This window comes from Delphinapterus leucas, chromosome 4, assembly GCF_059928025.1.
Source record: "Delphinapterus leucas isolate spDelLeu-1000000601 "Yukka" chromosome 4, BTC_Dleu_Yukka2, whole genome shotgun sequence".
NCBI classification, from domain to species: Eukaryota; Metazoa; Chordata; class Mammalia; order Artiodactyla; family Monodontidae; genus Delphinapterus; species Delphinapterus leucas.
The window spans coordinates 9,044,742-9,059,182 of NC_143132.1; the positions used below are offsets into that span (position 1 = coordinate 9,044,742).

General features: G+C 41.3%; 2 protein-coding genes across 3 annotated transcripts in view; one reads left to right on the top strand and one right to left on the bottom strand.

Annotated features, from left to right (window-relative positions):
* Window positions 1–11,291, bottom strand: part of MORC3 (MORC family CW-type zinc finger 3) — a 41,752-nt gene extending 30,461 nt beyond the window's left edge. The window contains exons 1-3 of one of the 2 annotated variants that reach the window (XM_022552809.3): window positions 11,158–11,291; window positions 2,359–2,431; window positions 506–638 (exon numbers count right to left, since the gene is read on the bottom strand). In XM_022552809.3, coding sequence (XP_022408517.1) covers window positions 506–638; window positions 2,359–2,431; window positions 11,158–11,196 — 245 coding nt within the window. In that variant the 5' untranslated portion in view covers window positions 11,197–11,291. Of the gene's footprint in view, window positions 1–505; window positions 671–2,358; window positions 2,432–8,248; window positions 10,914–11,157 lie in introns of those variants that run through there. The other variant, XM_022552810.3, reaches the window with a different exon arrangement.
* LOC149749268 (uncharacterized) lies at window positions 9,655–12,970 on the top strand. The gene is made up of 2 exons (XM_089910275.1): window positions 9,655–11,367; window positions 11,944–12,970. The coding sequence occupies exons 1-2, from the start codon at window positions 10,787–10,789 to the stop codon at window positions 12,014–12,016; spliced, it is 654 nt and encodes a 217-aa protein (XP_089766401.1). The 5' UTR covers window positions 9,655–10,786; the 3' UTR covers window positions 12,017–12,970.
* The last annotated feature ends 1,471 nt before the right edge of the window (window positions 12,971–14,441 follow it).

Sequence of the window (14,441 nt, forward strand, 5' to 3'; positions counted from 1 at the left end):
ATGTGCTACAACTCTAAAGGAATGGTGGAATTTTAGATAAGTCAGAAATGGGGAGCGGGTGATGAGAATGGCAGGGACTGCTTAATAATCTAACAGTAGGGCTTCCCTGGTGGCGCAGTGGTTGCGAGTCCGCCTGCCGATGCAGGGGACATGGGTTCATGCCCCGGTCCGGGAAGATCCCACATGCTGCAGAGCGGCTGGGCCCGTGAGCCATGGCCGCTGAGCCTGCGTATCCAGAGCCTGTGCTCTGCAACGGGAGAGGCCACAACAGTGAGAGGCCCGCGTACCGCAAAAAATAAATAAATAAATAAATAAATAAATAAATAAATAAATAAATAATAATCTAACAGTAGTAGAAAATGACAGAAGACTTAGGAGAATAGAGCACACTGTGGGTATAGCATTTCATGTTTAAAAAACAAAAACTACAGGGTCTAAGTATGACACATGAAACACCTGAACTAGGTAAAAGCAATGATTTTAACGAGTGTGACACTTTACATACCTCAGCATTTTATGTAATTTGTCTGAAGTCATACCATTCCCATTATCAGTGAATGTCAGGCATATATGGTCATTTATCACTGTTTTGTCAATCCATATCTGTTTAGCATTCACATCAGGATCGTAAGCATTATCTGAGAAACGAAAGTTTGGCGAAATTTTGATTCTGCATTTTGAAGAAGAGCAATTAGTTCAGAACAACACTTTGACAAGCAACAGAATAATATATTTTAAGGAAAATTTAAAAGCTGAAATGTTTTAGAACTCCTAAGATTTGACAACATGAAACTAAACTGTACCATGCTATATATTGTTCATTGACTATTACAGAATTAACTCTATCTAAAGCCCTCCATTTGTTATATAGAGAGCAGAGACTGGTACCCACTACACTGAAAATGTGTAAAGCCAGAAGAATCGCTGCACTGAAGAGATGATCAAGACAGGAAAGTCTTCTTCTGCCCAAAGAACTAGCTTAGCTATCAAAAGGGAAACTGAGAGCTGAGTGTCAACAGCACTGCAAGTTAACACGGAAGGTCCACAATAGTTACTGAATAAATGAGAAAGCAGTATGCTAACCTATACACACAGGTGAAGGTTCACTTCTACCCAGTTCTTCAAGTTGTAGCCCTTTTCAATCTGACAGAAGTTTCTGGTGGCTGATACATTTTTCTAATCTCTGTACACCTCACCGTTTAACACCCTTGCCTAGCATACTTGTTTCTCTCAGAATAGGTAAGTATGAGGAATATATCAAAGAAAAACGAAAAAGTTTTCAACAGTAGCAGTAATAAAATCAACTTGTGAACGATCTAAGATCTATCAGAATATCCCTGACTAAAAATACTTTTGAGGTATATTTTCAAGTCTTCATTATAATATAAATAATGGTTCTCAAACTATCCTTCTGTAAGTCTTCAATTAAAATCAAATAATCTTTTATATCAACCACCTTAGCTTCATAAAAAAACTTAAAAATCCGATACACCACAAAGAGCACCATGACTTTCAGTTGCCCAAACCCAAAGCTAGTGAAGCACTATGATGAACAACCCCAGGCTAAGTAGCTCCTCCCGTTGCCATGAAAAAGAATGACGGTGAATAGCTGCAACGTTATCTCATTTGCACTTCAGAGTCTACATCTGAACAGCACATGTTAGCTGAGAGACTCTGGAAAATCTAACTTCACCAAAGAAAAGAAGGGTTCTCAAATTTTCTTTCTTTTCTTTTCCTTGCACATCCAACATAGGACCCTTTCTTGATAATGAATCTAAAGAATTCCCAAGAATTCATGTGCACTAATTTTACCAAGAAAAAAATCATGACCCATAATGCAAATCTGAACACAACCTTGCCTCTTTCCTCATGTTCATTAAAACACTTTTAAATATAATCTTATACCTTGATCATTCTATCTACTGAAAAGACCAAGAATTTATTATCACAAATCTAACATAATGTAATCCTCCTAGTTACTAACACCAGAAAAATTAATCCACTGTTATAAATATTTTCAGACTATTAAAAAAAAAACATAATTCTCACTTTTTGGCAATAGACGTATTTCTTTTATAATGGACTAAAAATATTTTCAACATAAATGCTTTAGGAACTTTGCAAATTAAAATACTTTGATAGTAATATAGGGAAATACTCTGAGTAGGGAAGGCTGAGCACTGATTAACTTGACATCAGTTTGAATAGTTGTTATGCTAGGTAACCTTTACCAATGTTATCGCTGAGATACACTTTGGTTTTTTTTAAAAGCACATCTGCATACTATTTTTCAATAAAAAGCTTTTTAGAACTTCAATTGCAAGCAACAGATTATATACGAAACACGAATTTACTTACCTATTAATTCAGCAACCGCACTAAATGGCCAAGTGTGACTAGTAGAATTTGTATGTAAAAACTTCGGGCAAAGCTGAAATAAACCAATGATTCACGTAAATTAATTAAGGTCTTACTTTTGAGAACAGACGCCAAAATAATTTTCTGTCCCAGTATTAAGAGAGACCAAGCAAGAATGACTTAGCTGCTTGTGTCAGGATATACCTGGAAGACATAACCCGGAAAATGAGATTCCTGGAAGATAAGGCTGTAAATCAACTAAACAGTTTCTCATCAAGCTGTGCTGCAAAACCCTTGCCTCCTGTGTCCACCAATCCAGAGCCATATCATAAAGTGCCCAATCCCAAAGCTATCCACCCTACAAGACCTACCTCAAAATTACCATGAGATAAAACTAAGACTTTGTCAAAGGGGTGTTTTCTCCTTTAGTGCATTAAGCTTAAGAAACTTAGCTTTGTTTATTAATCAACAGGCTTTTCTCATGGTCTCTCCAAGTTCATTATATCAACAGTTGAACTTGCAGCCCTGGAACAGTATACATCTATAAAGCCTTCAAACAATGTCAAATAACAGTTCAAATGCAACAAACCTTCTTGACCTCCAGAGATTTTATGTCTGATTCATGGTAATACAGTATGGAAGAGTATGTTAATCAACCTCATGCTATAGGGAACTCTCTAAATTCCTGAGTAGTGCAGATATCAACTGCCTAAAAATGTACAAATGGCTTAAAAAGGCTGAGGCTTGGAAATTTCAATATGCAGAGTATTTCCATGAAATGAGGACTTTTTTGTGTTCATTTTCAACAGATTATCTCATATTTAAGGGGGAAAAAAGAGGCACTTTAAGTGTTTCATGTGAAGAGCCCTAGAAATATGATTAGATCATAAATCCAACCAGCTGCATTTACAGTGTTCAGCTGCTGCCACAAGGTGTCAGAAAGAGGTCTACTTTTCCTCTGTCCACCCTCGATTTTAGACAATCCCTAAGCATTTGTTTACTATCAGGTTAAAGTACACATGTGAAAAATAGTATTCTGTAGAAGAGTGGTCTTCGAACTGGAGCATATGTAATTCAGACCCTCTATGGCATACTTTCTATAGCATAACATCCACGTAATAATGGTGTATAAGGAATTCCCCAACTTTCTAAAACAAGGGTTTTTATAAAGAAAAGCAATTTCCAGGACTTCATCTTCTACAAGAAACCTTTTGTCAAATTAGTATACCTGAGTCGTGTCCCAGGCCCTCCCCCTGCACAATCACCAGTCCTCCATTTATGAAAGAATACACAGTGTACTCCTCACCCATTCTAGATCTTACTGTGGGGCATGGCTTTGGGGTGTAAAGCCTCTGGCTACCAAAGCAGAAAACGATTAAATCAGCACCAGAAACCCTTAGAATAGTTTCTGTCTTTGCTCTCAATTTTATGAATTTGTTAGGTGTGAAGTCTGGAGTTAGAAATTGGGTATTTTGGTCCATGTTGTAATACTTTGATTTTAGATGTACGGCAGACTGTGGGCAGACTGTCAACTTACATTTAATAACTTCATCCTATATACCAACTCCAAACTGACATGGCACACATTGTTCTTGAGTAAGAGTCCCAGGGGAACAAAGCAAAGAAGGCATCAGTAAGAAAAGATGAATGCTAAACAGTGGCTTTTTGGGTAGTTAAACAAAAGCATTATTTTCAACTACTCTTAATTCTCATCTCTCGAACATGTCATCAGCTGGAAAGAAAAACACCCTTCAACAGCCAACACACACACACACACACAAACACACACACACACACGCACACACACACGCACACACACACGACATGGACTGTGGAGTATCTTTAACTAGATGTGTGATCCTGGGTAAGCAACTTAACCCTCTGTGCCTCAAGTTTTATCATCTGTGAAAATGGGGATGGTAATAATATCAGGTTACCAAGACATTAAGAGAATTAAAAAACTTAATATTTATAAATGCTTAGAAGAACATCTGGGACGTAATAAGCATTATAAGCGTATGTTTTTTTAAAAAGGTAAGTATACCCTTAAAGGCACAAATGAGCTCATATATAAAGAAAATCCTCAAGGGCCTCAAGTAAAGAAGGAATTAAAAACTAAAATAAAATTTGAAAATGTGGATTAGAGTGGGGTGCTTAACTGGAATACAAAGGTTTCAATTTTAATGGTGACTCAGGGATAGGAGACATGGCAGAAGAGAAGCACGCACTTGAAGTAACTGCCCCCTCTTACCTCCTCAGTAAAAAAGGGGGTGAGGGGAATATGCCCAATGGGAAGCTTTCTGTTTTGCTCTGGACTCTAGGTTAAAAACAAACAAAAAAAGTGTAACATGAAATTCTGTAAAGAGGCATGCCTTCACTTGGGTTAAGCATTTCAATTTATATAACCTGCAGAACCACTGTGGAGACACAGCCTCAACCAGACTGCATAGGATTCTCCCAGAGACATTATTTGGGGAATATTTGAGTACACAATCTAAAATAACATTTAAGGAAACAATCCACCAGGAGAAAATATTAGCAGACAAGATACAGTAGTATTAGACATCACCCCCCAACACTAGGTAAAAGAAATATCAGCCTATAAAACAGGAATCTCTTGAAATAACTAGACATTTAAAAAGTAATCCTCGGGCTTCCCTGGTGGTGCAGTGGTTGAGAGTCCGCCTGTCGATGCAGGGGACACGGGTTTGTGCCTCGGTCCGGGAAGATCCCACATGCCGCGGAGCGGCTGGGCCCATGAGCCATGGCCGCCGGGCCTGCGCGTCCGGAGCCTGTGCTCCACAACGGGAGAGGCCACAACAGTGAGAGGCCCGCGTACCGCAAAAAAAAAAAAAAAAATCCTCCCCTCCAAAAAACACACAAAAATGAGATACAACGAAGACCACACAGATATTTTAAAGAATCAATAGAGGGACTTTCCTGGTGGCGCAGTGGTTAAGAATCCGCCTGCCAATGCAGGGAACACAGGTTCAAGCCCTGGTCCAGGAAGATCCCACATGCCGCGGAGCAACTAAGCCCGTGCGCCACAACTACTGAGCCTGCGCTCTGGAGCCTGTGTGCCACAACTACTGAGCCTGCATGCCACAACTACTGAAGCCCACATGCCTAGAGCCCATACTCTGCAACAAGAGAAGCCACCACAATGAGAAGCCCACGCACAGCAACGAAGAGTGGCCCCTGCTCACCACAACTAGAGAAAGCCCGCACGCAGCAACAAAGACCCAACGCAGCCAAAAATAAATAAATAAATAATATATATTAAAAAAAAGAATCAGTAGAACTTTTAGAGTCAACAAGTAGTCACAAATTTAAAAAATCATTTAAATATAAGATGGAAGCCTGAACACATGGACAGTGTTTACCTCTGCTGCCTCCCGAAGCCGCTCTATAATGAAGGAAAAAAAGGGGCAGAAACCCAGAAGAACAAAAAGAATCAAAGAAGTGATTACTAATAGCAGACAAAATAGTCAGTAGTTTGGCAACTGGAAAGCACAGACTAGTGACAACTGATTTAATAGCCTGGAAAAAGCTAAATCCGAAGCCTGCAGGAGATGAGAAAACCAACCAGAAGCAGGTCAGGAACCTTGGCAACCCCAGAAAGTCTTAGAAATTAGACTTTGTACCTTTGAAGTAAAAGATACTAGAAGCTGTATGAAAACAAGATAGGGTGAAAGTCTTTAAAAGAAGAAAGATTCCCCAGATCCTTCTTTTACCCTGAGCAGCCCTTCAACTACCCTCAGCAAACCACGTAAGGCTGGAGGTCTGTTCTCTGGAGAAACTGACAGCGGCAGGCTCACAGACAATCAAAAGCAGGTGGGTTAAAAGCAGGTCAGCAAATAGACCAGAAATAAACCCGCTCATATATGGTCAAATGATTTTCCACAAGGGTATAAAGACCATTTAATGAGGAAAGGACAGTTTTTTCAACAAATAGTGCTGGGAAAACTGGATATCCATAAAAAGAATGAAGTTGTGGCCTTACCCTATACCATAAACAAAAATTAACTCAAAATGGATCAAAGAGCTGAAACCATAAAACTCTTAGAAGAAAACATAGGGGAAACCTTTTACGACATTGGACTCAGCAATGACTTCTGAAATCACCAAAATTTAAAACTTCTGTACATCAAAGCAGCAGTCCCCAACCTTTTTGGCACCAGGGACTGGTTTCCTGGAAGACAATTTTTCCACAGACTGGGAAGCGGGGGGTGGGGATGGAGAAATGGTTCAGGCGGTAATGCAAGCGATGGGGAGCCACAGATGAAGCAGGTGAAGCTTTACTCGCTTGCCAGCCTCTCACCTCCTGCTGTGTGGCCTGGCTCCTAGCAGGCCATGGACCACTGCATCCAAGGACACAATCTACAGAGTGAAAAGGCAACCCACAGGATGGGGGGAAAAATCTGCAAATCAAGTATCTGATGAAGGGTTAATATGCAGAATTTACAAAGAACTCCTACAACTCAACAACAAGAAGACTACAAACAGATTAAACAATGGGCAAAGGACTCAGATATTTCTCCAAAGATGCTCAACATCTCTAATCATTAGGGAAATGAAAATCAAAACTACAACGAGATACCGCCTCACACTCAAAGGGTTGGGTATTGTTAAAAATCAAAACAAAAAATACAACAACAAAAGCAGAAAGTAAGTGTTGGGGAGGCCATGGAGGAACTGGAACTCATGCGCACCCTTCGAGGGAATATAAAATGGTGCAGCCGCTGTAGAAAATACAGAGGGGGCTCAAAAAATTAAATAGACATTTGCCATAGGATCCAGCAATTCTAATTCTGGGTATATACTGAAAAGGACTGAAAGCAGGGTCCTTTTTTTTCCTCCTTAATTGAAGTATAGTTGATTTACAATGCTGTGATAGTTTCAGGTGTACACCCAAGTGATTCCATTATACGTACATACATACATATATACACACACAAAGATATGTGTGTGCATGTGTGTGTATACATACATACATATATATATGTATGTATACACACATACTTTTTCCAGACTCTTTTCCAGTATAGGTTATTACAAGATATTGAATATAGTTCCCTCTGCTATACAGTAGGTCCTTACTGTTTTTTATTTTGTATAAAATTTATCTATTTTGTATACAGTAGTGAAAGCAGGGTCTTCAAGAGACATCTGCACACCCATGTTCACAGTAGCATTATTCATAATAACCAAAAGTGGAAGCAACACAAATGTCCATCGATGAATGAACAAAATGTAGTATATTCATAGAGTGGAATATTATTCAGCTTTAAAAAGGAAAGAAAATTTGATACATGCTACAACATGCATGAACCTTGAGGACATTATGCTAAGAGGAACAAGCCAATCACAAAAAGACAAATAATGTATGATTCCACTTATATAATGTACCTAGAGTAGTCAAATTCACAGAAGGTAAAACGGCCAGGAGCTGGTGGAAGGGGGAGCGGAGGGTTATTTTTTAATGGGTACAGAGTTTTAGTTTTGCAAGGTGAAGAGTTCTGGAGATTGGTTGTACAACAATGTGAATGTACTTAACGTACTGAGCTGCACACTTAAAAATAGTTAAGATGGTAAATTTTATGTTATGTGTATTTTACCATAATAGTAAACAAATGAAAACCAAATCTGCAAACTGAACAATGGGATACTCCTATCTCCTTTTCCCTGCTTCAGAAGAGCTAGCAGCCAGGATTATATAAGCCATGCAGGAGACTAGATGTAGAATTCCTCTCTGGAAAACGGAATGATTTCTAAAATTTCTATCTGGTTCTTTTACAATTGTGCCAGGCCATTCTGGATAGCTTTTTTTATCCCTCACTTGAAAAAAAATTATTTTACAAGTTTTAAAAGTTATTTTAAACATACTTACTTTATGGTCTAACACTTCCGTTCTTTACGGTCAACAGATACTGACAGAGAGTGCTCCAACAACACTGCTGGCTCCTTCTACCTGATCACCCAACACTGAAGCCCACCAAAGGACTAGCTCTACTCGGGTATGAACATCCATTTTTTTAGTGTCTCACTTGGAGATATAAGTAGAAGGCTGACCATCTCCAGACATTTGAGAATGTGTAAAATTAGAATAAAAAACATACAGTAAAAAGAATGTAAAGAAACTAGAGGCAATGCAGTGAGCAAAAGAAAACTTCAAAAATACTATGATTAATATACCCAGAGATAAAAACAAATATTTTGTTGAGAAAGATTTTTAAAAGATATTCAGAGAATAAGACAGTGTTTATAATAATTAAATATATGGTAAGAGAAAGGTAGGAGATGAAACGGAGGAAATCTCCCAGAAAGAAAAAGCAATGGGAAGGAAAACAGGAGACAAAAGAAAACAGAAAAATAAAGGGAAAACTGTCCCTTTCCATATATTACGGACTTGAGTTTCCAGCCTAAGTACCAGTACAATGCATAGGACTCTATTAAACAATAAAGCATGCCTTTAAAATTCTAAAAAGAAATAATTTCTAATCTAGAATTACAAACCCAGCCAAATTATATGTAAAGAGCAAGGGTAGCAAAAACATATTTCCAAGAAAAGACATAAATTTTCTTCCCATATACTCTGTTCTCAAGAAGCTACACCTGTTTTTGGAAAAAATGGATAGGCTTCACTGCTAACAGTAAAAAAAAAAAAAAAAAGGCCGCAAATATTTACTGAGTATTTATGGCGTGAACAGGACTTTTGTAAGACTTTTACAGGCACTGGCTCATTTAAACTAACTTTCCAGCGGGTAAGATTATTATTCCCACTCTTCAGGTCACATATACAGTTATCAGTCAGGATTTGAACCCAGGCATGTGAGCTCCAGAACCAATGCTCTCAGTCACAAAATGGTATTAGCATTTGAGAGCTATACCAAAGGAATAAGCAAGCCTTTATTCCAACAAAACTTCATTTATGGAAAATGAAATGTCTATTTCACATAATTTTCATGTAACGAAATATTATTCTTTTATCTTTTTCCCCCCAACCATTTAAGGATCGTGTGCCATACAAAAACAGGTGGCAGGCTGGATTTGGCCCATAAACTGCAGTTTGCCAACTCCTATCCTAAAGCAAAAGACCAGTGTAAATACACTCCAGAAGCTGCAGATGGGAGATTTCTGTCAATGAGGTTCCAAATGGCCCATTATTACCCACAAAAGAAAGATTTAGCACATGGACAGCTGCTACACCCAGAGAGCCAGCTAACAACAATGCCAGTCTCTCAAGACTGTTTGACCCTTATCTTTGCTCCCTGTCCTCTCAATCTTGAAGAGACAGAGATAGCAACTTGGGAGGAGCTGGGGAATGGGGAAAAGAATCAAAGTGCAGAAATAGCAAGAAAAAAAAAAAAAAAAACCCAGTTCACTCCTTTTTTCTCACCACAGTTTTCTGGGCCAGAATTTGGCCCAATATGAGGGGAAAGAGCAGGGCTTTAAAATGAATAAGAGCTTTAAAAGTAGTTAAAGTCTGACCTAACTGTACCTGAGGCTAATTGGAAAGCATCAGAATCTGTCCAGATTCACCCAGGTGAATTAGCAAATAATGTTTAAAGCCAGTGGTAAGAAAGAGTAAAGTTCCTCTCTGTCTTCCATCTACTAAATACTATCTCATTCAATAAACCAGTTAGGTAACCAAAGAGCCTTTATTCCTAATATGTAAAGAACACTCACAAATCAATAAAAATACCCCTCAAAGAAAAAGAAAATAGAAAAATGGGCAAAGGATATGAAGTTGTTTTTTTTTTCTTGTTTAAATCCCAAACCAAAAAGGGTGAAATGTGACAAACTTTCAACTTCACAGTCAAGTAAACGTAAAAAATACCATTTCACACTCATCAGGAAAAACGTTAAAGTCTAATGATACCAGGTGTTGGCAGGAATCTGGCTAAATGAATGCAAGTCAATGGGCAAAATACCATTTTTAACGCAATGGTATTACCATTCGAATAATGAGACTGCTGCAGCAATTCTTTGGCCAGCACCAACACCCTTCAGAGAAGAGGTACATTTTTGTATAACAACGCCAACTTTTTAAGGAGAATCAAGTAGGGAGGCCACGCCCACACCTTAGGCTGTGAAATTTTAATTCATATTGTGTGACCGCTCCCTCCGAAAAAGACTCACAGATACAAAAAACATGCTCAAGGATCCCCAAGAACCCGAGACGCTCCGGAACAGACACGACCCGGAGGCTAGAGGGGAAACGGGAGAGCTCGGTGGTGACCTAGTAGCGATTTGGGCCCGAGGGCTTAACTGGAGGGAAGCGGCAGGAATTTAAATGAATCAGGAAGACTAGTCCCAGCTCGCAGCACCCCGTCCCACCGCCAGGAGGTCAAGGCCGCTGGGCATTTCTGGCAGCAGACCACCTCTCCCTCCCCCTCCGGGACACTCCGCGGGCCCGCAGGCCGGGATGGGTCAGAGGCCCCGCGGCCCGAGGGGCGGGCCGACTGGCCGCCGAGGCCTCGCCCTCGGACGACAGCTGCGGAGCAGCCAAGAGGGAGCCAGGAGGAGGGGCCGCGGCCCCGACCCGCCCCGAAGCCGCGGAGGCAAAACAGAAACGCAGCCCGGCGCGCGCCGCCCGGCCCTGCCCTGCCCTGCCCGCCGCCGAGCAGCTCCGCCGTCGGTAGCGAGATGGCCGCCGCCGCCTCCCCCGGAGCCGCCGCGGCCCCGGCCGCCGCGCCGGGCCGACGAGTCGCCACCGCCCACTGCCGGCCCCCCCTCGCTCGCCCGCCTGCCCGCCCTCCTGGGACACGGCCCGCTCCACCCCTCGCGGCTGCTCACCGCGCTGAGGCGGATCCCGCTGGGTGGCTGCGCCGCCATCTTGAGCCAGTTACAAAGCCAGGACCGGCCTCGGCCGCAATCCGACTGGGAGGCGGCGGGCGACAAATGTAGAGCCCGCGAGGTCCCTCCCACTTCCTGGGCGGAGCGCGCGGGTGACCCCGCCCACTCACTTCCGCCTCCTGGCGCTGTGGAATTGGGAGTGCAGGGAAGGTAAATCTCACTGAGGGTTAAGGGAGCCGGGACAGCGAGAGAGACAGGCTTCAAGCTCCGGGGCCCTGCAGAGTAGGGCGCATGCGTGAGGCACCCGTAGGCTCGAATGGGTGACTGCGGTAACTGAACGTAGAGGCTTTGTCAAACAGTAATCAGCATGGAGGCCGCAAAGAGCTTTATTTGGGATCTTGGGAGGTACAACTGGGGATAGGTGCCAGCAAAATAGGAAGAGTGTTTGGGAAAGAGAAAGAGTCAGAGGCTTATAAAGGCAAAAACCACAAGGTTGTTAAAGTTGTCTTGCAGGAATTATGATTGACTTTGATGCATAAAGGAAATATTTGTCCTTAAGGGATAGACTGTCACTAGTTATTTAGGGTAAGGGCCGGATAAGTATCTTGAATTTCTGGAACATCCTGCAGATGTTCTGGATACCTTTGTTAGACGATAGATAAGTGGTCAAAAGGTCAGATTCTATCTGGGCTGAGACATGCATAAGTCACTTCCTCAATGGCCTCTGGCTCCATTTTAGAGAGATCTCTTAGCAACACCTACTCCTTTTTGATTTTCCTTTTGCAGCTTGAGGGCCCCAAGTTTGAAGCCGGGTGCCATGGGCGTTGGTGACCCAAAACTGTGCACTTGTGGTGCTTGACCAGGCTGGACATGAATTACACTGAAGAACGCCATCACATGCCCACCAGTGTCAACGTGATTTGAAACCTTATTAATGAAGACTGTACTTTTGGGATGTACCTTGAAAATTATCATCCTGATAAAAAGAGTCCTTTCTCATATTGCAACTTATTGAGTCCTTTTGCTCGTGCACATTTATTCAGTATCAACTTTGAGCTGGGCCTTGGGCTAAGTTAGTAGTGTATAGAAATGAATAAGTTGGGACTTCCCTCGTGGTCCAGTGGTTAAGACGGCAGGGGGCAGGGATTACATCCCTGGTCAGGGAACTAAGATTCCGCATGCCATGAGGCGTGGCAAAAAAAAGAAAGAAAGGAAGGAAGGAAGGGAGAAAGAAAGAAATGAATAAGTCAAGGGTTGTCAGATACTGTGGTTAAAGAAACAGTTAAAAGGTTTTTAAAAATATTCACTGCGTTTTTATAATTGTAAAAGAAATACATTTTCTTTGTAAAAATTCAAATAGTACAGAAATATAAAACATAAAATTTACCCCAATACCTTTACCAGAACATATAAACAATTTGGCGTACATTACTTCAGATTTACTATATGCTAAATATTGGGTTGGCCAAAGAGTTCCTTTGGTTTTTTCTGTAAGATGGCTCTAGTAGCACTTAGTTGTCCTTAACTTCATTTGAAACAATTTTGTTAGATTGCACAGTGATAGCTGTCATATCAGCGTGCACTTAAAAAAAAAACAACATTGGTATTCCCTGGTGGCGCAGTGGCTGGGAGTCTTCCTGCCAATGAAGGGGACGCGGGTTCGTGCCCCGGTCCGGGAAGATCCCACATGCCGCGGAGCGGCTGGGCCCGTGAGCCATGGCTGCTGGGCCTGCGCGTCCAGAGCCTGTGCTCCGCGACGGGAGAGGCCGCGTCAGTGAGAGGCCCGTGTACCGCAAAAAAAAAAAAAACAAAAAGAAACATCAAAATTGGTGAATTTTTGTGTAGCCATTTTAATATTGAAGATGAAAAAAAAGCAACATTTTTTGCATATTATGCTTTATTATTTCAAAAAAGGTAAAAACACAACTGAAATACCAAAAAAGATTTGTGTAGTGTATGGAGAAGGTGCTGTGACCGATTGAACATGTCAAAAGTTGTTTGCGAAGTTTCATGCTGGAGATTTCTCACTGGACCGTGCTGCTTGGTCGGGTAGACCAGTTGAAATTGATAGCGATCAAATCGAGACATTCACTGAGAACAATCAGCGTTATACCACACGGGAGATAGCCAACATACTCAAAATACCCAAATCAAGCGCTGAAAATCATTTGCACTAGCTTGGTTATGTTAATCACTTTGATGTTTGGGTTCCACATAAGTTAAGCAAAAAAAACCTTCTTGACTGTATTTCCATATTTCTGCATGCAATTCTCTACTGAAATGTAACAAAAATGTTCTGTTTTTACGACAAATTGTGACAGGTGATGAAAAGTGGTTATTGTACAATAGTGTGGAACAGAAGAGATCGTGGGGCAAGTGAAATGAACCACCACTAATCACACCAAAGGCCAGTCTCCATCCAAAGAAGATGATATTGTGTATACGGTGGGATTGGAAGGGAGTCCTCTATTATGAGCTCCTTCCAGAAAACCAAACGATTAATTCCAACACGTACTATTACCAGTTAGACCAACTGAAAGTAGCACTTAACGAAAAGTCTGGAATTAGTTAACAGAAAATGCATAGTGGACTTCCCTGGTGGTACAGTGGTTAAGAATCTGCCTGCCAATGCCAGGGACATGGGTTCAAGCCCCGGTCCGGGAAGATCCCACATGCCACAGAGCAACTAAGCCCGTGTGCCACAACTACTGAGCCCGCGTGCCACAACTACTGAAGCCCACATTCCTAGAGCCCGTGCTCCGCAACAAAAGAAGCCACTACAATGAGAAGCCCGTGCACCGCAACGAAGAGTGGCCTCCACTCACTGCAACTAGAGAAAGCCTGCGCACAGCAGTGAAGACCCAACACAGCCAAAAAAAAAAAAAAAAAAGCCATTATCAAAAAACAAGAAAACGCATAGTCTTCCATCAGGATAACGCAAGGCCACATGTTTCTTTGATGACCAGGCAAAAACTGTTACCGCTTGGCTGGGAAGTTCTGATTCATCCACCATATTCACCAGACATTGCACCTTTGGATTTCCATTTATTTCGGTCTTTACAAAATTCTCTTAATGGAAAAAATCTCCATTCCCTGGAAGACTGTAAAAGGCATCTGGAACAGTTCTTTGCTCAAAAAGATAAAAATCTTTGGGAAGATGGAATTATGAAGTTGCCTGAAAAATGGCAGAAGGTAGTGGAACAAAACAGTGAATACACTGTTCAATAAAGTTCTTGGTGAAAGTGAAAAATATGTCTTTTATTTTAAAAACCAAAGGAACTTTT